This window comes from Brachionichthys hirsutus, chromosome 16 (genome assembly GCF_040956055.1).
Source record: "Brachionichthys hirsutus isolate HB-005 chromosome 16, CSIRO-AGI_Bhir_v1, whole genome shotgun sequence".
Classification (NCBI taxonomy): Eukaryota; Metazoa; Chordata; class Actinopteri; order Lophiiformes; family Brachionichthyidae; genus Brachionichthys; species Brachionichthys hirsutus.
This window is the reverse complement of record NC_090912.1, coordinates 11,991,340-12,016,239: the sequence shown is the minus strand read 5'-3', so window position 1 is coordinate 12,016,239 and position 24,900 is coordinate 11,991,340. Positions and strand designations below refer to the sequence as shown.

General features: G+C 43.3%; 1 protein-coding gene across 1 annotated transcript; it reads left to right on the top strand.

Moving 5' to 3' along the window:
• The first annotated feature begins 501 nt into the window (after nt 1-501).
• LOC137905648 (sodium- and chloride-dependent GABA transporter 2-like) lies at nt 502-22,101 on the top strand. Its single transcript, XM_068749891.1, has 11 exons — nt 502-527; nt 7,505-7,637; nt 9,453-9,587; nt 10,262-10,365; nt 10,511-10,635; nt 10,745-10,857; nt 11,732-11,869; nt 11,943-12,045; nt 20,393-20,493; nt 21,703-21,873; nt 21,967-22,101. The coding sequence occupies exons 2-11, from the start codon at nt 7,521-7,523 to the stop codon at nt 22,099-22,101; spliced, it is 1,242 nt and encodes a 413-aa protein (XP_068605992.1). The 5' UTR covers nt 502-527; nt 7,505-7,520.
• The last annotated feature ends 2,799 nt before the right edge of the window (nt 22,102-24,900 follow it).

The following is a 24,900-nucleotide window of genomic DNA, read 5'->3' as shown; positions in this document are numbered from 1 at the left end:
CAAAGCAACATTTAAACCATATTTTATTTGAAAGATATTGTAATAGAAACAAATCCATAGACTTATCTTTCATAAACTATAAAACACTGTAAAAAGGACAACTTAATAGTTGTTTAAGGAGACTCTTTTCATATAATAAAAACTTATGACCTGGTTTCTTGGTAAGAATACATACCACAAAATGGCACAATACCAAGCAAATGGAAATGGCTCAGGTAGACTCAACATGCAAAAAAAAAGGTTGGACAGTTCAGCCCACGACAGTGACTGCATGTTGAAGGATCCTTGTGTGAGATACTGAACCATAAATTATTCTTGACTGCTGCTCCATGAATCTGTCTGATTAAAACTAATCCTTATTGATTAAAAAGTATGTCCACTGAACTTTAATAATCATTTGACTTTCCATCAACAGAGAGATGTGTGGACCTCACCTCTGCAAACATGACTGGAATTCAAAGTGGTAACCTGACAGTAAAGTGGGCATCTGGAAATTTCACCACGTCTTCAGTCTCTGAGTTCTGGGAGTGAGTCAGTTACCACGTCAAAATCACAATAAACTACTACTACTACTACCACTACTGCAGTTTCGGCTTGTCCTGTGAGGGGTTGCCACAGCAAATCAACGTTCTCCACTTCACCCTGTCCTTTGCATCGTCCTCCCCAACACCAGCCACTCTCATGTCCTCCCTCACTACGTCCATGTCTCTTCTCCTGGGTCGTCCTCTAGTCCTGTCCTTTGCATCGTCCCCCCCAACACCAGCCACTCTCATGTCCTCCCTCACTACGTCCATGTATCTTCTCCTGGGTCGTCCTCTAGTCCTGTCCTTTGCATTGTCCTCCCCAACACCAGCCACTCTCATGTCCTCCCTCACTACGTCCATGTGTCTTCTCCTGGGTCGTCCTCTAGTCCTGTCCTTTGCATCGTCCTCCCCAACACCAGCCACTCTCATGTCCTCCATCACTACGTCCATGTGTCTTCTCCTGGGTCGTCCTCTAGCCCTGTTCACTGGCAGTTCCATCCTCAGCATCCTTCTACTGATATAGTCCCTGTCTCTCCTCTGGACATGTCCAAACCACTGAAGTCTGGTCACTGCGACCTTGTCTCCAAAACGTCTAACCTTCACTGTCCCTCTTATTGTCTAATTTCTAGTCCTATCCAACATGGACACTCCCAAGGAGAACCTCATCATCTTCATCTCCTCCACTTCTAGCTCTCTAAATTATCCTCTACATCAGCAGTGTCAAACTCATTTTCTCCAAGGGCCATATTAGCATTATGTTTGCCCGACAAAGGCCAAATGTAAACCGTAACACAGTAAAAAAAAAAAAAAACCTCCTTAACATGCTGTTAAATAACTATTTATTTTTTATTTAACTCTTTAGCCGCCACAGTAATTAAAATAAAATATTCCGTTTTGATATCACTTTTTTAAAAGGTTGTAACTTAAAAATTGTTAGAGATAAAGCCATACTGTAAATGAGAAAAATCATAAGTATGAACCAAAGTTTGTGATGGGAATAAATTAACATCTAATAATGTGGAAAAGTTCCATTCAAATGCAATTATCATGCAGGAACAAAGATAATCAATACAAAATCAAAGCAAAACCAAAAAGCCACCACCTTGTCTTGTCACGGACATGCAGAAACCAAAAAAACAACGAAGTGGGGAAGATAAAGAACATTCCCGAGTCAATGCCACGGAAAAGACGTCACTTTCAGGATCAGCACTGGACAGCTCCATATATAGCCGGCTACCTATGGAGCTGTCCAGTGCTGATCCTGATCCATATGTAGCCGGCTACCTATGGAGCTGTCCAGTGCTGATCCTGATCCATATGTAGCCGGCTACCTATGGAGCTGTCCAGTGCTGATCCAGATCCATATGTAGCCGGCTACCTATGGAGCTGTCCAGTGCTGATCCTGATCCATATGTAGCCGGCTACCTATGGAGCTGTCCAGTGCTGATCCTGATCCATATGTAGCCGGCTACCTATGGAGCTGTCCAGTGCTGATCCTGATCCATATGTAGCCGGCTACCTATGGAGCTGTCTCGTGCTGATCCTGAGCGCCATTTGTAGCCAGGTTGGGGCGCTTGCACACGCTGCGACCGGCTGTGGTTGAGATTAGCGTCCTGATTGTTTGTTTTTTAGCTTTTTATAGTATTTTATATGATTCAACGTGCTGTTTCAGTGCTTTTAATATTTCTAAAGCTTTTTCTAAGATGGATCTATTTGGTTTATTTATTTATCTTATTTTATCATGCTGAGTGTCCTTTCCCAGTTTGTTTACTGAAGTAGAGCTGTCACCACAATGAGACAGCAATATTCCATGGAAGTGTTACTAAAACTAAGACTGACCGGCAGAGCCATTTTGGTGCCCGAGACGAGATTATGATTTTGCGCCCCCCCATACACGGCAAACATAATATATATAAAACATTAATAACAACAGCTATATGACGGACCTTAAAAGTTTAATTATTCTTCAAAACAACTAGCACACGATATACAATACAAATAATAATTAAATAATAATAAAATAAAATAAATAAATAAATAAACAGAAATAAAACAGGGCTACTGTTCAGATTAAGAGGAAATTAAAAGTCCTGACAGCTTCCACACAAACAATGCAAAACAGATACAGAGCAAATAATTTTGCCATAATAGCTTACATTTAAAATGTTACACGTCTGGACTTCCCTGCGGCAAAGGCATCGATGTATCATCAAATGATACCTCTCTTGAAAGCTCATGATTTATGCTTATTAAAGCGAGTCCATTGAGACGCTCTTGAGACATCGTGGATCTCAGGTAAGTTTTTATAAGCTTTAGTTTGGAGAAGCTCTTCTCTGCAGCAGCAACTGTCACGGTCTAGCTGAGATGCGCACTGATAAATCGCCCCCTCCCCCCTCTCCTTGGACGGTCAAGGCATTGTGTTTCAGGTCATACCAAGAATGACAAACGAGGGGGGGGGCGGTATTGTTTTTAATTTTTTCTGTATTTGTTTGTTTTTTATTTTCTAGGCAGAGCATGAGGAAAGGGCGCCCGTTGGGGCTATAAATTATAACTATTATTAGTTTATTTTCCTTCTTTATTTTTTTATTTTTATAATTTTTTTTCAAGACTTGGAGTGGCGCCCCTTCCAGCTGGTGGCGCCCTAGGCAACCGCCTAGTTTGCCTATGCCTAGAGTCGGCTCTGCTGACCGGTATGACAACCGTGCCCGACTTGTTGCAATTACCGGACCTTCTAAAAACAGTGATGGAGCAAAGAGGAGGAAGGATGGAAAGCGCGACGTTGTGCGGTTACGCATGAAGAAGCGTCAGCTCAATCACATCCCTTTACCTCCTCTCATCATGGGGAATGCCCAGTCTATGATGAATAAACTGGACGAACTTCAAGCGTGTGTCCGATATCAGAAGGATTTCCAGAACTGCTGTGTATTGGCTTTCTCTGAGACTTGGTTCACGGACAACGAACGGGATCCAGACGTGCGTATTGAAGGCTTCGGGGCTCCTTTCGTTTGGATCGTCAAGCTGGGACAACGGGGAAACATCAAGGAGGAGGAGTATGCCACTATATTAATGAACGATACTGAAAATCTGTCACAATCCGAGAGCGCATATGTACGCCAGACGTGGATACTGTCACTGTTGATGCGCCCTTTCTACCTTCCCCGTGAGTTCCCCCAACTCTTTCTGACTGTGGTGTACATTCACCCAAAAGCAGACGCAGAGTCCGCTGGTAGCACTATCTTTGATGTAGTACAGAGGCTGCAGTCACTTTCCCCAGATGCGCCAAACTTTATTCTCGGGGATTTTAATCATGTGACTTTGAAAAGGCTGAAAAACTTTCATCAGTATGTGTCCTGCCCGAACAGGCAGAAAAAGACGCTGGATCTCTGCTATGGATCCATAAAGAATGCATACAAAGCATATCCCCTTCCTCCCCTGGGCTCTTCAGACCATGTTCATTTAGTGCCCACGTATAAATCTGTGTTGAAGAGAGAGAAGGCTGAGATCCGGGATGTAAAAATCTGGTCAGATGAGTCTGTGCTTTGTCTTCAGGGATGTTTTAATAGCACGGATTGGAATGTCTTCACTGTCATGTGAGGATGGCTTAGACATGTTGGTGGATGTAACCTGTTCGTACATGGCCTTCTGTCGGGATATGATTATCCCCTGTAAGCGTGTCAGAATATATCCCAACAACAAACCGTGGATTACGAAAGCGGTCAAGTCTTGTATACAGGAAAAAAAGGTGGCTTTTAAACAGGGGTCAAGGTCTGCTATGCAGGCAGCAACAAGGGAGCTTAGAGGTGAAATTGCTAAAGCGAAGCAGAATTATAAAACAAAGCAGGGAGGGAAGGTAGCAGCGAACAAACTTGGCTCGGCTTGGACGAAAATGAAAAGTATTGCTGGTCTTAAAAATGAAGAGCACAAAACCAGTGTCTTTTTAGATGGTTTTATGATATGATATGATATGATGAGTTTTATTTTGGTTGTCAGATTAAGACAACTTTAACTCTGATACGGAACTAGCTAATTATTTGAATGGTTTCTATTGCCGTTTTGATTCATTCGACTTCAGCAGTGAGAAGCGAAAGCTGAAGCTCAAATTTAAAGACACTGAGGATCTTAACATTGAGCTGCAGGATATTAAAAAAGGCCCTTTTGACGGTTAAACCCAACAAAAGCCAGGGCCCTGATAACGTTTGTGCCCGCATGCTCAAGTCCTGTGCACATGAACTGAGTCCTGTCTTGCACCATATTTTTAATAGATCTTTACTGTTACAAAAGGTGCCTCAAATCTGGAAGGATGCGGTTGTGGTTCCCATCCCAAAATCAAGCTGCCCGAAGACATTAAATGATTTTCGGCCAGTGGCTCTGACTTCAGTTGTAATGAAAACGTTTGAGAGACTGATCAGAAGCGAGCTCTTAAAGCAGACGCAACAGGAATTGGATCCCCTTCAGTTTGCTTATCGGCCACGCAGGGGAGTCGAGGATGCCATCGTTACCCTGCTGGGTATGCTTTTTAAACACTTGGACTCTAATGGGACTCACACTTGACTTTTATTTGTGGACTTCTTATCGGCTTTTAACACAATCCAGCCCCACGTTCTGATTTAAAGCCTCCATGAACAGTTTCATTTGAGTAATAATATGCTGGGGTGGATTCTCGACTTTTTAAATAGCAGGACACAAAGAGTCAGGGTGAACGGGAAACTGTCTGACCAAAGGTGCTCGTCGACTGGTTCGCCACAAGGGTGTGTATTGCCCCCCTCATTGTGTATTTTATATACAAACATGTTTCAAAGTAAACATGACAAGAGGAAAATCATCAAATATGCTGATGACTCAGTCATCGTAAGTCTCCTGGACGGTGATGAGAGCAGCCACGGTCCAGTTGTTGATGATTTTCTGCTCTGGTGTGAGGAATCCTTCCTCCAGCTAAATGTAGCTAAAACTAAAGACATGCTGATCGACTTTAGGAGGAAACCTCATCAGCGGGACGTTACTCTAATTAATGGTCAGGTCATTGAACAGGTGCAATCATACAAGGACCTTGGGACGATCATTGATAGCAGATTAAAATTTGTAGAGAACAGTGAAGCAGTGAGCAAGAGGGGTCAGCAGCGACTCCACTGCTTGAGGAAGCTGGCGTTTTTCAAGATTGACCAAACTATCATGAAATTGTTTTATCACTCCTTCATTGAAAGTGTTGTGGCCTTTTCTTTGGTGTCATGGTTTGGCCAGGCTACTCTGAAACAGAAAAAGGGGTTGAATGTAATTGTTAAATGCTCAAGTTGTCTGCTTGATGAAGCTCAGAGCCTCCCTGCATCCTTGTAAAGTTGGCAGGTGCAGAGGCTCGCCTCCTCCGTGTATTACAGGATGACCTGCACCCCGTGTACGGTCACTCTGTCTCTCTGGCCTCTGGGCGGAGGTTTTTAGTGCCAAGGTGCCGAACTCAAAAATAGCTTTGTCCTGACTGCGGTGAGTCTGCTGAATAAGCATTAGTCTGCGGTTCCTCATGTATTTTAATCCTTCATCTTTTTATCATGTTTAATTTTAATCATAGTCTTAATCTTGGGTTGTTGTTATTTCTTATTGTTGTGGTTAGCAAACGTTTTTATGACATCTTGGTTACTGGGGCTGATGAAATGTTATTTGAACACTTTTAACGGTTGTATAAGTTTTATATGTATATTTGCTGGTTTGAATGGATATTGGATGCTTTATCTCATCTCACAGCAAATCAAGTCGACCTCCAGGTACAAGTAAAGTAACCTTGAACCTTGCTACATATGGAGCTGTCCAGTGCTGATCCTGATCCATATGTAGCCGGGGTCAACATGTCAGCACATGCTGGAAAAAACAAAAAGTTCAAATAACTTTCAATAGTCACCTCCAGCAGATTATTGATTTCCTGCCTGCAGCGTGTTGCTATTGTTATTGCCATGTTGCTGAATTTTTCCGTTTGATCAGTTCACTACTTAAGTTACAAACATTGCATATTCAATTGTATAGTTGTAAAAATATATTGATAGATTATTGCTGTTATTATAACATAAATCATTTCAATTGATCAGGTTAAGAAAACCACACTACTCCATTGATCAATAATCAAACTTATTCAAGTAAATAATATAAAATAATAAATAAAGATAAATATAATCCAACACATAGTTATGGCATTAACCTTGTTCAAAACACTTTTGTCACAGTTGATAGGGGCAGAACTGCAGTACAACCAATAAATGTGGGCTGTTAAGAACATGTGTGACAGATGCAGCATTTTACAAAAACACATCTCTCGAGGGCCACAAAAAATGACTTGGAGGGCCACATTTGGCCCCGGGGCCTTGAGTTTGACACAATGTGCTCTACATGCTCTCACTGCAGATCACAAAGGAGCTTCCTGTCTCAACTCATCTGTTAGTCTATCCATCACCATGGCAAACAAAAAGGGGCTCAGAGCTGATCCCTGGTGCATCCCACCTCTACACTAAACTCCCCTGTTACTCCTACTGCATACTTCACTGCTGTCCTACAACTGTCCTACATGTCCTGAACTACTCTGACATACTTCTCTGCCACTCCAGACGTCCTCATGCAGTACCACAGTACCTCATGCAGTACTACAGTACCTCATGCAGTACTACAGTTCCTCTCCGGGCACCCTGTCATAGACTTTCTCTAGATCTACAAAGACACAATGCAGCTCCTTCTGACCTTCCCTGTACTTCTCCATTGCTAGCCTCAACGCTAACATTGCATCTGTGGTACTTTTCCTCGGCATATAGCCATACTGGCTTGGAACAATTAAAACATTGGAAGTGCCTGGTTTTTATAATGGTCCTTTTGGACAGAAACGTGCAAATATTGTCTTGATTCAGTTTTGCTGTGTAGAACAGCAGAGACAGATCAAGCAAATGTTTGTTTTCTTTTTGTATCTCCTTATGCACGTAATAATCTCTCTATCTGGTGCTCCCAAACAGGAGAGGAGTGCTATCTATGTCTGAAGGAATAGAAGTGATTGGTGCGATACAATGGAAGCTGCTGTTGTGTCAACTAGCCTGTTGGGTGGCCTGCTATTTCTGTGTCTGGAAAGGGGTCCGCTCTGCAGGAAAGGTCAGGGGAATTTAATATTTTACATTGAAATTGTCATACATGTAAATTAAGTACACGGATAAGATGTCAGAATGACAGGACTGCCATAGAGTTAGTCTACTGAGAAGCTACGGGTTTGATACCTTGGTAAATTCGAAGCTAACTGCACCAATCTTCACATCATTTGACTGCTTTTGGAGTAAAGAATAAAGAATCCAGTTTGCATCAACCTGTCTTAGTCTAGAACTTGTTCTAGTTGGCTTGCATATGTGTGTGTGTGTGTGTGTCGTGCAACCTAACTTGAGAAATGAGAAAAGACGATGCCAGAAAGCAGAGAACAAATGGAGTTGTGAAAAAATAATTGTGTGGACATGGCATGATGACTAGGGTTGCCAACTTGAGAATGAAGAAATAAGGGACACTATAAGGGCAGCTGTTGGCAGGGGAGGCTATTGCAAATGTTTTTTTTATATATTTTTTATATTTTATAATGAAGTTTAATGACTTCTGAATATACACACACGTAGTCATAAACGGCTACAAATAACACACAGTAGCCAACATGAACTAAATAATGGCCTGATAACAATCATTGCCCAATATTATATTACTGAGTGCAAATGGTTCGGTTTATTCTAAAGTGTCTTTTTTTTTACTCCACGCAGCAATGAGAAGCACTTTGTCTTTCAAACGTTGTAAAAATCAGAACAGGACTGCTCAAAGTTAACAGTAATCACTCAGAATGAGCTCTACCACGAGAGGCGGGGGGTCTTTGACAATCCCCCTTTGGCACTGATTGGCCGACAGCCAGATGCTTAACCAATCGAATGAATGAGGACGACATTTAACAATACGGGATAATTCTGTATTTCAAGGGACGGTTGGCAACCCTAATGGTGACAGCATTATCTGTTGATCTTTTGTGACTGCTTAGTTTCTTTCAACATTCACCCTCACTCAATGAAGTCACATCAATAAGATGTTTCTGTAATCCAGTGGTTCTCAAATAGTGGGGTGCGATGTCAGGGGGCGGCGCCTGTGACCGCGGAGAACATGCTTTTTCCGTACTAGATTAAAGTGTAATTGCACATCCACTACACTACAGTAGTTGGCAGAGGCGCGCAGGGAGTATTAGCTCTATGGTGTTTTTGCACAGCGCCGCACACACAGCACAGAGCAGGTGATATGAAGAGCAGTTGTACACAAACCCTCAAGAGACAGCACGGAGAAATATTTAACAGAGAGATGGAGATGATAAAACAAAGGAAGGTCAGTCGAAAGCCAAGACGAGGAAACATGACGTAGCGTACGTAGCACTTGGCTTCACCGTGACTACGGTGGGAGACGAGGGAAGACCGGACTTCCTCATTTTGCTAAAAGAAAATCAGAACAATTGATTTTTCTTTTTGGTTTTGTAGGTTAAAGTGTTTTATATTTTGTGCTCCTGAGTTAATGTTGCTGATCAATTTTAATTTATTATTATATATTGATGTTATTAAATTAAATGTATTATTTAATTGTAAAAATTGTAGTTTAAGGATTAAAAAATAATATTACGGGCAAATTGATACACTTCAAATATTTTCTGTTGCAGACTAAAAACAATGGTAACAAAGTTATTCTTTGTTGTAGATTGATCTATATTTCTTTTTCATATTTCTTTTTATGTTAATAAGGATACAAGAGTGGTATTTATTTTTGGGGGGGGGGGGGGTTGTGAAATGTTTTTTTCTTCATAGGGGGCTCGTAACAGAAAATAATTGAGAAGCACTACTGTAATCTAATGCAGTGATTGGATATAACCTCCAATATACTAAACAACCACTGACATTTCAGGTGGTGTATTTCACGGCTCTGTTCCCCTACCTGATGCTAGCCATCTTGATGGTCAGGGGATTGACTCTGCCAGGAGCTTGGCAAGGTGTTGTCTATTACCTTTATCCAGATCTGTCTCATCTGACTGAACTTCAGGTGAGAACCTTTGGACAAATGTTGCAGCTGTCTCGTCTGTGAATTCTGAAAAGCACTGCAAAAAGTAACCTCTAAGAAGAAAACCGCGATGACATTCTGGAAATTTTAGTCAAGGATAGCCAACAAAACAGGAACATTTTACTTCTAGGGACTTTTAAATTTCAGTTAAAGCAAGTAAAAATAGCCCTACGGTGACTAAAGAAGTAAAAGAAGCTGGGCTTAGTCAATGCTATTTAGAGTTTTGGAGGAGAATCGCTAAACCAGACTGGGATATATTGGTGTGCAGACAAAGGAGAAATTTTAGCTATGTTTTCTCAGATTATGGTTTTTGCACCAAGTCAACAGGTTCAACATCCACATTAATTTTAAAATTAATGTTGATCAGGGTCACATTTAGCCAGATCCATCTCTAGTTGGAGATGAGTGGATAATGGGAACAGTAAAAATCAAACATTAACCGCTGGGCTTAGTGATGTCATCACTCACCCCATGTACAGTATACCAGCCTGGGGTCATTTAATGTGCATGCCCACCCCTCATTCTCTCCCTATTTCCTCTCGTTAATCTTTGGAGCTGTCCTATCGGACTAAAGCAAGCAATTGGCCAGAAAAATACATTTTTAAAAAACATTTACAGCTGCACCGATGACCTCACTACATTTGATTTCTCACCAGGTGTGGATGGAGGCTTGTACTCAGGTGATGTTCTCATATGGTATCGTAGCAGGAACAACAATCACACTGGGCAGCTACAACAAAGTCAAGAACAACTGTTACAAGTAAGCTAGAAGATCAGTAGTTTCTCAAAGACATTGTCGACTAATTGTTTTTATGGTTTTGCCCAACATCCTTTTTCATTTCTCTCGCTGAAGTTCAGGATGATTGTAACTGTGTGTGTGTGTGTGTGTGTGCGGACATGTCCAGGGACAGTCTGTGGTTGTGTGTGCTCAACAGTTGCACCAGTTTTGTTGCTGGGTTTGCAGTTTTCTCTGTTCTGGGGTTCATGGCAGAGAAGCAGGGACTTCCTGTTGACATGGTTGTCAAATCAGGTGGGATTTTGAGCTGATGTGATACGTGATGAAATCTTCCATTACACTTTTGTGAGACACAAATTGAATACAAGGCATCAATTTAATTGTCTCATCTGCCCCGCCCCAGGCCCTGGTCTGGCGTTCATCGCTTTTCCTCAGGCTGTCGCCATGATGCCCCTGCCTCAGCTGTGGGCTGTCTGCTTCTTCATTATGCTCATCATGCTGGGATTGGACACACTGGTAATAGGCTGGAAGTCAGGTTCAGCCCTTAATATGCTTTTTTCTGTCTGTTTTATTAACCCACAGGTCATATCTATTATTTTATGCTGTAAGCAGCAATATTTTTGTACTTTTTTGTTAAACGATATTTTTGCCAAATGTCATACTTGCATGACTAGATCATGTAGCACAAGCATAATTATGTCCATAAAATTGGGCCAAACATTTTTTGCCCCCAAAGATCATGGCCCAAGATAACACTAACATTATAGGGTGGTGGTCAACATAAATTATTGAGGTCACAAAAGCATATTTGGTGTCCTGTACAAACAACAGCGCTTTTCTGGGCACCCAAAGATGCCTTACATAATGCATTATTCATTCACTCCATACTTGGTGGTGGTAAGCTACTAGCCACAGCTACCCTGGGTAGATACAGCCGCCCTGGGGCAGACTGACAGGAGCGAGGCTGCCCTCCTGACCACCACCGACATTCACTCGCTCACTACATTCACACAGGTAATGTGGGTGAAGTGCCTTGCCCAAGGACACAACGACAGTGTACGCATGTGCCGGACGACCCGCTCAACCACCTGCGCCACCGTCGGCCCCTGAATGATAGGAAGTGCAAAGCATATGACCATTGGAGCCGAGTTTCTTATCATGGCCAAAGAAAATGAGGAAAAATTCAATGAGAAAAAATAACAATGAATAAGTGAAAGCATTATTTGTGCATGTGCAAAACAGACTGGACAGTCATTGAACATGTCTTTGCCTCTTTACTTTTGAGGAATGAAAGCAGCTACGTAGAGTGATAACGAGGACCCAACCAGCGTCTTCACTCTGCAGGTGTGAGTCTGTGTCAGTAAATGTTTTTTTTGTTTGTATGCATTAGTTTGCAGGTTTGGATAATATATCATCATCAGTGATCGACATGTTCCCAGCACAAATGCGCCGACCTTGGCGTCGAGAAATCTTCCTCATCTTCTTGTGCTCGGTCTTTTTCCTGATACAGATCATCTTCACCACTCAGGTACGACACCACCCTGTGTACCTACCAAACACCCCGGCACTCAACAACCACCCATCTGTTCTGTGTTGGGCAGGGAGCCGTGTACCTGTTCCAGCTGATTGACTACTATGCCGTAAATGGAGCAGGCATATTGTTTCTGTGTCTGATCCAGTGTGTGGCAGTCGGCTGGGCTTTTGGTGAGTGCTGATTTATGAGTGCTGAGTGATGATTTCAAATCAGTGTATTTCGTGATATTTACCATCTATGTACTATTCAGATGTTTGTCATTAGTTTCTGTTGATGCATATATAAATAACGAGTTACATTTTAATCATTAGATAAGCAATTATTTTTTTTAATTGCTGACCCGAGACATTGGAATACAAATCGCATACGCATACAAATTACACACAGATGTGCAAATCCTCATAAACAAGACTGCTGTGATCTGATCACGCTCTTCTCCAGGCACAGTCTCTTTCTTTGCTTTGCTTTGATCACAGTCATTGCAGAGAAGGAGGTCTCACATAAATATGTGATAGTTGCTCCAAAGCTTCCTGCCCCAGGTCAGGGTGCTCCTGATTCACAATCACCCAGAACTGTGCGAGTGTGGAGATGGAGAACATCTGGAAGCCACGGCCAGATGACACCTCCAGGAGTTTTTCCTGATGAGTGACGTGTAGTTCACTTCGGCTGCAGACATTAGAAACGGATTTCTCACCCAATCCAGCTGTGCAGATTTCTCCTCTATGTCACAAAAGTAGGAATGAAAATCTTGAATTGTTGGTCAAATGTCCCACAATGACTGACGTGATTGGAGCTCTGGAACAACCTCGTCTGAGGTAAAATCACTCGTAGCCGTAAATCCCATTAACACACATTCCTCTGAATCCTGTCTGAGTTCTGCGGCTCTGGTTTCCCTTCCTTGGCTCCTGTTCCTCCATTCACTCAGCTGCGTTGCTGCTACGCTTTAACCAGGACTCCATTGTTTCCTACGCTAACAGGTGATTGACAGTTGATGCCGTATGACATCACCAGGTAGGGTCAAACCATTATGTTAGGGCGGGGACTCTGGGTTTATGGTGGGACATTGAATAGCCTATTTGATATGATGTTCAGGTTCTGAACTTACATTCATATTTTATGGAACTATTATTCAAGAAACATATTTTATGAAGGATTTATAAATTGTTGTTATTTTAATAAAAACATAAAAATAAAATCTCACACCATCTTGGTGTCATAATCGATTCAAAATTAACATTCAAATCACAAGTACGAATGGTCTGTAAACGTGTTAGATCAAATTTTTGGTTCGTCAGGTCACAATTATCACTACAAGCAGCCAAAATGTTCATATACAGTATGGTCCTCTCACACGTAAATTACTGTTTAACAACCTGGTCCCAGGCTAGTACAACCACACTCAAACCTCTAGAGTCCCTATACAAACAGGCAATCAAAATATTAGACAAAAAATCATTTTGTTATCACCATTGCCCCATCCTAAGGAAGCACAACCTTTTTATTTGGGAAAACAACATTCAGTACTCAAATCTCTGTCTCATTTACAAAATCATTCATGGTCAATCATCTCTTCCACTCAGCCAGTTCATAACCATCAGGAACACCTCTGGTCCCAGTACACGTGGCGCAGCTCGGGGGGACTGCATTGTTCCGTTCCGCAGAAGTGCTTTTGGTCAGAGAGGGTTCTCAGTCACCGCCTCACAGCGGTGGAATTCTGTCCCTGTCACTGTTAGGGATACGCCCACTTACCCTCACTTTTAAAAGCACCTCAAACTCTGGCTCCTTTCACATCAGGAGTGCCAACACTAACCCAGACCAGAGTGTGTGTGCGTATGTATGTGGCTATGTCTCTGATGTCTTCAGTTCTGTGGGTTGAATGTTTTAATAGCTGAGAATTGTTGTCCTTGTGTGTGTTCTCCTGTGTTTAAATGAAACTGTCCATTTGTTTTTTATGAACTGTTTTATTTTTATTTTTTTCATTTCATTTATTCATTTATTTAACAGGGACAGCGCACATTAATAAACATTTCTGTAAATGTGCCAGAATTAGCCAAAAGGCTATTTTACATCTGTTGTCCCTGGACATAGATTCCAAGGCCCCCAAATATATACACATATGAAATAAAAATACAGATATAAAATAACCACATAATTAAAAACTATATCAAATAAAACAATTTTAAGTAACTGTAAAACATAATGTCTGTTAACTTAAAATTTATAAAACAACTAAAATAAGAGGTGACAGTAAACAACAACAAATAAAACAGCAGTTTCTTTCAGTGGTGACAGAACTGTGTGCTAATGAGCCATTCCTTAAGTTTAAATTTAAACACATTACAGGTCTCTAGATTTCTGACCATCACTGGGATGGAATTCCACTCATGTGCAGCTTTAAAGGAAAAGGCAGATCGACCAAATGTGCTTTTCCTTAGTGGGATAACACAGTCCCCTCTTGCAGCACCTCTAGAGACTCGATGTGTGGCAGTTCTTACATCCACAAACTGTCCGAGCGGAGGAGATGTTAAACCATTAAGAATTTTGTACATCAGACATGAATTTATATATTTAATCAAATTTTCCCAGTTTAACAATTTGTATTTATGTAATATCGGGCAGTAATGAAAATGTGCTGTTATTTTCTCCAGCATTTTAAGTGTTTGTTTGTACAGAGACTGTAGAGGTATTAGAGTAGTGGGACTGGCCTGCGACCAGGTTGTTAAGTAGTAAGTGATATGAGAAAGAATCATCGAATGCATATACGTCAACGACGCCCCTCTAGACATGTAATCTCTAGTGAATCTAACATTTGAGAGACTGAATTTAACTCTATTACAGACCTTTTTTACCTGTTTTTTGAAATTAAGTTGTGAATCTATGAGGACTCCGAGGTACTTGTATTCGGAAACAATCTGCAGCCTTTCCCCCCAAACAAAGACATCTGGGTCAGCACCAGAGCACTTTGTCTTCGAGAAAAACATGCAGACTGTTTTCGACAAATTTAATTGCAAACAGCACTGCTTCAGCCAAGTTGTTACATGAACCATGATGTCTGTGAGTTCTTCAGCAACTTGTGTTGTACTGCTACCATAAACATAAGTATCATCAGCATACATTTGTATGTCGATGTCAGGACAAACAAAAGGGAAATCATTAACGTATAAAGAAAACAGCAATGGTCCCAGCACGGAACCTTGAGGAACACCTGCATACTGACATAGAACAGCTGATTGATGGTTTTCTAGTCGAACACACTGAGAACGGTTGAACAGATATGATTCTAACCATCCAAGTGTGCGCAGTGAAAAATTAAGGTAGGCAGTTTAGACAGGAGGATTCTATGATTAACAGTACCTTTTTTAAGTCAAGAAATATTGCTCCAACAACACCACTTTTATCCATTAAAGATTTGATCCTTTCAATGAAAAAACAGTTTGCCGTTTCAGTTGAATATCCATCCATCCACCGATCTTCTTCCGCTTATCCAGGGCCGGGTCGCGGGGGCAGCAGCCTAAGCAGGGAAGCTCAGACTTTCCTCTCCCCGGCCACTTCCTCTAGCTCTTCCGGGGGGATCCCGAGGCGTTCCCAGGCCAGCCAAGAGACATGTCCTGGGTCTCCCCCGTGGTCTCCTCCCGGTGGGACGTGCCCTGAACACCTCACCAGGGAGGCGTTCAGGAGGCATCCTGAATAGATGCACCTCATCTGGCTCCTCTCAACGCTGAGGAGCAGCGGCTCTAGTCCGAGCTCCAACCGGATGACTGAGCTTCTCACCCTATCTCTAAGGGAGAGCCCAGCCACCCTACGGAGGAAGCTCATTTCAGCCGCTTGTACCCGCGATCTCACTACCCAAAGCTCGTGACCATAGGTGAGGGTAGGAGAACGAAGATCGACCGGTTAATCGAGAGCTTTGCCTTTTGGCTCAGCTCTCTCTTCAGCATGACGGATCTGTGCAGAGTCCGCATCACTGCAGACGCTGCACCGATCCGTCTGTCGATCTCCCGCTCCATCCTTCCCTTACTCGTGAACAAGACCCTAAGGTACTTAAACTCCTCCACTTGGGGCAGGATCGCCTCCCCGACCTGGAGGGTGCACTCCACCTTTTTCCGGCTGAGAACCATGGCCTCGGATTTAGAAGTGCTGATTCTCATTCCGGCCGCTTCACATGCGGCTGCGAACCGATCCAGTGAGAGCTGTAGGGCACGGCCTGATGAAGCCAACAGGATCACGTTGTCTGCAAAAAGCAGCGACCCAATCCTGAGGTCACCAGACCGAACCCCCTTAACGCCCTGGCTGCACCTAGAAATTCTGTCCGTAAAAGTTACGAACAGAATCGGTGACAAAGGGCAGCCCTGACGGAGTCCAACCCGCACTGGAAATAGGGTGTCCGACACCCCATACTCCCGGAGCACCCCCCCCACAGGACTCCCCGAGGGACACGGTCGGATGCCTTCTCCAAGTTCACAGAACACATGTGGACTGGTTTGGCAAACTGCCATGCACCCTCAAGGACCCTGCCGAGGATGTAGAGCTGGTCCACAGTTCCACGGCCAGAACGAAAACCACATTTTTCCTCCTGAATCCGAGGTTTGACTATCCGGCAGACCCTCCTCTCCAGTACCCCTGAATAGACCTTACCGGGGAGGCTGAGGAGTGTGATCCCTCTATAGTTGGAACACACCCTCTGGTCCCCCTTCTTATAAAGAGGGACCACCACCCCGGTCTGCCAATCCAGAGGCACTGCCCCCGATGTCCATGTGATGTTGCAGAGTTGTGTCAACCATGACAGCCCTACAACATCCAGAGCCTTAAGGAACTCTGGGCAGATCTCATCCACCCTTGGGGCCTTGCCACCAAGGAGCTTTTTAACTACCTCGGCAACCTCAGTCCCAGAGATGGAGGAGCCCACCCACGAGTCCCCCCTGCTTCCTCACTGGAAGGCAGTGGGATCGAACCGAGTTCCTCTGGCTGTGAGTCGGTAACCCTACCGACCACGCCACCGTATAGGTGGCGTGGAACCCCTCTGTTTAGGTGACCATGTATAGGTGACCACGTCACCTATATGGTGGTATACGTGGTCACCTAAACACTCGGGTTCCAATCAGGGGGGGCATTCCTCCCAATCACACCCCTCCAGGTCTCACTGTCATTGCCAACATGGGCGTTGAAGTCGCCCAACAGAACGAGGAAATCCCCAGAAGGAGCACTCTCCAGTACCCCTTCCAAGGACTCCAAAAAGGGTGGATACTCTGAACTGCTGTTTGGACCATAGGCACAAACAAACTCAGGATCCGTCCCCCCCACCTGAAGGTGGAGGGACGGTGTCACGCCTCCAGGTGGGGCGGGGCCAATCCCTCGCTCTCTCCCTGTCTGCACCTCTCAGAGCTCCTGCAATCAGCTTCATGCCCATCACCTGTGCTCCTGCCACCACCTGCACCTCATCAGCCCGGACACTACTTGAGCTCAGCTCAGTCACCACACCCGTGCCAGATTGTCAGTAATGCTACCTGCTTTCCAGCCCTTCAAACCAGACCTCCCGTGCACCGACCCTTGCCTGCTTCACGGACCCTGCCTCTTCGCCTGCCCCTTGTGTTTCGGCTGCCGGACCTGCCTGATTATCTGGTGTCTGACCCTCACCTGCCCCTTGGACTCCCTCGTGCTTGCTCCCCCCCGGACCCGTCGGCCTGACCTGCCTGTCCTACCCGCCAATAAAAGCTCTGTTCACACTTTTGCTTGTCTGCCTCACGTTTGGGTCCTAACCTGCCTTCGGCCATGACATCTCGTTTATTGGGGTAAACTCCAACATACAGGCACTGAGCTGGGGGGCAACAAGTATTGCCACCACTGCCCGGCGTCTCACACCAGTGGCAACTCCAGAGTGGAACAGAGTCACACCCCTCTCAAGAATAGTGTTTCCGGAGTCCTTGCTGTGTGTCGAGGTGAGGCCAACTATATCCAGTCGGAACTTCTCAACTTCGCACACCAGCTCAGGCTCCTTCCCCGCCAGAGAGGTGACATTCCACGTCCCTAGAGCTAGTTTCTGGAGCCGAGGGTCAGACCGCCAGCTTGGGTGCAGCTGGAGGGGACCGGAGGGGTCGGGTGCAGCTCACACTGCACCCGACCCCTCCGGTCCCTCCTATGGATGGTGAGTCCACGGGAAGAAGGTCCCATGTTGCTTCTTTGGGCTGTGCCCGACCGGGCCCCATGGGTGAAGGCCCGGCCACCAGGCGCTCGCCATCGTTCCCCACCCCCAGGCCTGGCTCCAGGAGGGGGCCCCCGGTGACCCACGTCCGGGCGAGGGAAGCCCAGGACCAATAATTGTACTCGTCATTGGGGTTCTTTGAGCCACTGAGCCACCCTTTGTCTGGCCCTCCCCTAGGACCTGTTTGTCATGGGTGACCCTACCAGGGGCAGATAGCCCCCGACAACTGAGCTCCTAGGATCATTGGGACACACAAACCCCTCCACCACGATAAGGTGTCAGCTCAGGGAGGGGAATATTCAGTTATATCAGTTGAATATTTGGCCCTAAAGCCAAATTGCATTGGATGCAGAGAAAACAGGCCAGTATTCAGATAGCAAGTTATTTGATCTGCTAAAAAAATTCTCTACCACCTTTGACAGTGTTGGGATAATGCTAATAGGCCTATAGTTGCTAGGCAGCAGAGGATTTCCACCTTTAAATATCGGAGTAACAACTGCCTCTTTCCAAACACTTGGACATTTTCCCTGAGAGATTGAAAGGTTAATAATTTTGGTTAATGGATAGAGTATTGATGAACTGAGCTCTTTGAGCATAACTGGGTCCATACCAAAGACATCCTTTGCTCTTGACCTTTTTAACGATTGAATAATTGTCCTAACCTCCATTTCACTAACATTTCTTATGCTGAATGCTGGTTCATTTGTGCTTAGTGTTCTGATACTTGTTTTGCCAACAGGAAAACATTGAGCAATTGTGGACACAGAGTCAACAAAGTAATGATTGAGAACCTCTGTAATTTCAGCCGGATCATTTATGATTTTCCCATTTATTTTAAGTTCAATCAACTCCTTTACTTTATTGTGATTTCTTGTTACATATTTCAAATGTTTCCAGACAATTTTACTATTACCTCTTGCTTTTTCGATTATAGTTATGAAATAATCTGCCTTTGCTTGTCTAATTTTATTAATCACTTTGTTCTTCAGCATAACAAAAATATACCTGTCATGGCTAAATTTAGTTCTGAGTGACTTTTTTAAGGCCCTGTCCCTTTCTTTCATTATTTTATAAGATATCAGCATTTATCCAAGGGACGTTATTTTTCCTATTTCTATGCCTCAATTTACAAGTAAGGTTAGGAATAGTGTTCTCTAAGCTTTTTGAGAAAGCATTGCTGTCTTCTTCCAGTTCTATCCCCCGCAAAATGTCATACCATTCAGTATGTAGAATAGTATTTGTTAATGTCTCCATTTTATTTTTAGGAATACCGAATGATTAATGTTAGTTTCCTGACAACAATAATGAAGTTATGGTCAGACATGCCAGTTAACATGTTCAATGATTTAGGAATCCTATCCAGTCTATTGCAAAATACTACATCGATTTGTGTACTAGAAGAATTGGTTATTCTTGTAGGTCCACTGACTAGCTGCACCAGGTCAAATTTATCTGTAATCTGTTTAAGGTTTTTTCGAGATGTTTTGTCCTCCCAATGAATGTTAATATATCCCATAATAACTCCTTCTTTGTTTAAATTACATTCTCTCAGTAAGTTCTCAAATTTATCATAGAAATTACTCTTTGATGAGGGAGGGCGATAGATCAGTATAAGAGCAAAGGACATTTGTTGTGACAGAACTATATTTATGCCAATGCACTCTAATTCTGTGCCGTTTGACCATTCTATTTCCTGACACTGAATACAATCTTTGACGTAGATCATAACGCCGCCTCCCTTTGAGCTCACCCTGTCTCTCCTGTAAATGTTAAAACTAGGTACATTAAGAGCTGCTGATGGGGTAGATTCCTGGAGCCAGGTCTCAGATAAACAAAGGTAGTCTAAGTTAGAGTCTAGCAAAAGATGATGCACCTGCTCACTTTTAGATTTAATGCTGCGTATGTTCAAATGCCCTCCTAAAAGACCCTTTGGCTTCATTATAGGATCCCGAACTGTCCTTGAATGATTTACAGTCTGAAAGACTTTCCACTTACGGTTCTTTGTGATCGCTGAGTTTACTCGAGTCTTGTTCACATTCTGTTCAGGAGCAGCTACCTGGTCACGCCTCCTTGGAGTCCGTTGTGATCCATCCTTTATTGCACTGTTTTATTTTTTATTGTTTTTTACCTTGTTGTATTTTAATCATTTCTTTTAGGGTGACATGTAAAATCTGCTCTAGAACATGATGGTTTTCCCATGTCGGGCGCCGGATTCTATGTGCGAGACGATTACATACTGCACAATATTCTCTACAATTAGGGTCATTGCCCAAAGCAGGAGCTGCAAATTCACTGCTCTTAATGTATTCATCATGCAGGGGCTGAACGGCTGTGTGGCGTCGTTGAAGACATGACAGGACAAAGGCCATTCGTTCTTTTCAAGCTCTGCTGGCGTTACATCACCCCGCTAATCTGCATGGTGAGTTACACTCAACAGAAGGAATCAACACTCAGAACAAAGACAGGCAAAAAAAATAAAAAAATAACGCAACAGAAAAACACTGCCTGAACTAAAATCAATGACAGGCTGGGGTCCAGAAATAGAATAACACAAAATCTCAGCCCATCTCTCCAGATGACTCTCACTTGACCATTGATCATTAATAATAATGCTGCATTGGTTTCATAGAGCGCTTTTCTGGACACTCAAATATGTTTTACTTCAGGGGTGTTCAACTGGACCTCTTTAAATGTTTATTTAAAGAGGTCCAGTTAGAGAAAATGTCTTTAAGCAAAGGTCCAGAAGATCATAATGTCTTATTATTGAGTGTGAGATATATATGTAAGGAGCCTCGTTGTATCTGCATGTAATCAATACCTGACTGTCAAATCAAAAGTATTCAGTACAATACAAAAACGTTTTGTCAAGATTTATTGTCACGTAACATAAAACTGAACATATATGTATGACTGCAGATATGTATAATGTTCTCTCATTAACTAAACAAAAGTAGGGCTGCATTTCAAAATAAGAGAAAATAAATAAAATGTGAAAATTGTGAATGTTCAAAAAACTGCTTAATTTCAGAAAAATAAAATAAAATGATCCCCAAACTAGAATAAAGCAGCCAAATGGAAAACGAATCGATAACCTTCAGCAGAAGAATCGGGGGGGGGGGGGGGGGGGGGCTGACAGAAGGGGAGACGTGCATTTGTGGAGGAAACAATCACGGCTCTGAGTTTCAGGAGATCAGGAGCTATGAAGGGAGTGAGATGCTTGTAGCGTTGTGTCTGTAAGGGTGCAGCCAATTCCTCTGCTGAAGCAAACTGCCACAAATGAGTTCAAAACTACAGCAATTATCAAGAAACAGACGAAACTTGCACGTTTTGTTACGTGTGTTTTGTCAACAACACGTGTCTGACACTGCAGTTGACTCAGATCAAAGCAATATTCCTGGATTCTAAATCTCTAGCCTCCACCCCTCTGTCTGTCCGTGACAGATCCGACCCTTACCGTGACTCACAAGGCTAAGGGGCCGGCCTAAATGCTGAATTGTGATTGGGCTTGTTTAAGGACAAATAAACGATGAAGAAAAAGTGTTTACTTTCAAGAAGACATGGGGATTTCACAGACTTTCAGACTTTTGTCCACACAAGCACTTGGTCTCTCCTCTGATATTCCTTCAAGGCTGGCTTCATCTGCTCATTCCTGGATTACCAGCCCCTGATATCCAGCCATGGCTACGTGTACCCAGACTGGGCCTATAGTCTGGGCTGGGCCATATCCTCCATCATTGTAGTTCCAGTACCCATCTGGGCACTTGTGAAGATCTGCACCATTAATGGCACCTTCAAGGAGGTATAAGCACCAGATATTGCTTCCTATTTTTCCTCGTAATGAATCGTCTTTCTGACTGGCTCTTTGTCTTTTTGTTCTGTCCTTGATGTACAGCGCCTGTTGGTCCTGTGGCATCCTGCTTGTGATCCTGCCAACTCCAAGATCAATAAGGAACATCTCTTAAATGAAACGGAGATGAGAACAACCTCAGTCGCGTTCCATGACACAAATGACGATGAGAATGTCTGAATGTGATCTGAAGGATGAACTTATCATTTTTAACGTTTCTCAGCCAACCTAATTTACACTTAAATAGATCTGTGACCTGTACTTTAATGTTTGCCATAGTCATATTTACATTATCGATATAGTCTCATAATCAGATGTGTGGTTTCCTCCATGTGACCAGCTCTCACCACAGGCATTGGTAGCACATGCGTTCTCCTTTGAGTGTTTTCGGCTCTGTCAGGGAAATTCTTCCTCGTATAATGTTGATAATTCTCTAAAGAATCACAGAAACAGGAGGTGCGGAGCGAAGACACATAGTAGTCAACTTTCAAACTTCAATAAATAACTTTGTTTTCACCAACAACTGCTAATTATGTTGCTTCTCTTTCTGCTCAAGCTGGGCTGTGGCATTATGCGCTCCAGAACGCCAAAATACAAAAAACGCCGAATTGCAAAAGGTATGTACAAAAGCCTCCCCCAAGATTTACCTCCAAAACAAAATACTAAAAGTACAAACGGTGACCAAGATCATTCAAAGAACAAATTAAATCCACCCCAACCCTCAGGTGGGCAGAGCAATGTGCATTTAACAGAGGTCATCAAAGATTCAAGATTCTTTATTGTAATTATGCTAACATAACGGAATTCTGTGAAGGCTCACGGGTTAAGGCACCCAAAGGAACATAAAACAAAATCAAGATATATGCACACAATGTGCCAGAATTAGCCAAAAGGCTATTTTACATCTGTTGTCCCTGGACATAGATTCCAAGGCCCCCAAATATATACACATATGAAATAAAAATACAGATATAAAATAACCACATAATTAAAAACTATATCAAATAAAACAATTTTAAGTAACTGTAAAACATAATGTCTGTTAACTTAAAATTTATAAAACAACTAAAATAAGAGGTGACAGTAAACAACAACAAATAAAACAGCAGTTTCTTTCAGTGGTGACAGAACTGTGTGCTAATGAGCCATTCCTTAAGTTTAAATTTAAACACATTACAGGTCTCTAGATTTCTGACCATCACTGGGATGGAATTCCACTCATGTGCAGCTTTAAAGGAAAAGGCAGATCGACCAAATGTGCTTTTCCTTAGTGGGATAACACAGTCCCCTCTTGCAGCACCTCTAGAGACTCGATGTGTGGCAGTTCTTACATCCACAAACTGTCCGAGCGGAGGAGATGTTAAACCATTAAGAATTTTGTACATCAGACATGAATTTATATATTTAATCAAATTTTCCCAGTTTAACAATTTGTATTTATGTAATATCGGGCAGTAATGAAAATGTGCTGTTATTTTCTCCAGCATTTTAAGTGTTTGTTTGTACAGAGACTGTAGAGGTATTAGAGTAGTGGGACTGGCCTGCGACCAGGTTGTTAAGTAGTAAGTGATATGAGAAAGAATCATCGAATGCATATACGTCAACGACGCCCCTCTAGACATGTAATCTCTAGTGAATCTAACATTTGAGAGACTGAATTTAACTCTATTACAGACCTTTTTTACCTGTTTTTTGAAATTAAGTTGTGAATCTATGAGGACTCCGAGGTACTTGTATTCGGAAACAATCTGCAGCCTTTCCCCCCAAACAAAGACATCTGGGTCAGCACCAGAGCACTTTGTCTTCGAGAAAAACATGCAGACTGTTTTCGACAAATTTAATTGCAAACAGCACTGCTTCAGCCAAGTTGTTACATGAACCATGATGTCTGTGAGTTCTTCAGCAACTTGTGTTGTACTGCTACCATAAACATAAGTATCATCAGCATACATTTGTATGTCGATGTCAGGACAAACAAAAGGGAAATCATTAACGTATAAAGAAAACAGCAATGGTCCCAGCACGGAACCTTGAGGAACACCTGCATACTGACATAGAACAGCTGATTGATGGTTTTCTAGTCGAACACACTGAGAACGGTTGAACAGATATGATTCTAACCATCCAAGTGTGCGCAGTGAAAAATTAAGGTAGGCAGTTTAGACAGGAGGATTCTATGATTAACAGTACCTTTTTTAAGTCAAGAAATATTGCTCCAACAACACCACTTTTATCCATTAAAGATTTGATCCTTTCAATGAAAAAACAGTTTGCCGTTTCAGTTGAATATCCATCCATCCACCGATCTTCTTCCGCTTATCCAGGGCCGGGTCGCGGGGGCAGCAGCCTAAGCAGGGAAGCTCAGACTTTCCTCTCCCCGGCCACTTCCTCTAGCTCTTCCGGGGGGATCCCGAGGCGTTCCCAGGCCAGCCAAGAGACATGTCCTGGGTCTCCCCCGTGGTCTCCTCCCGGTGGGACGTGCCCTGAACACCTCACCAGGGAGGCGTTCAGGAGGCATCCTGAATAGATGCACCTCATCTGGCTCCTCTCAACGCTGAGGAGCAGCGGCTCTAGTCCGAGCTCCAACCGGATGACTGAGCTTCTCACCCTATCTCTAAGGGAGAGCCCAGCCACCCTACGGAGGAAGCTCATTTCAGCCGCTTGTACCCGCGATCTCACTACCCAAAGCTCGTGACCATAGGTGAGGGTAGGAGAACGAAGATCGACCGGTTAATCGAGAGCTTTGCCTTTTGGCTCAGCTCTCTCTTCAGCATGACGGATCTGTGCAGAGTCCGCATCACTGCAGACGCTGCACCGATCCGTCTGTCGATCTCCCGCTCCATCCTTCCCTTACTCGTGAACAAGACCCTAAGGTACTTAAACTCCTCCACTTGGGGCAGGATCGCCTCCCCGACCTGGAGGGTGCACTCCACCTTTTTCCGGCTGAGAACCATGGCCTCGGATTTAGAAGTGCTGATT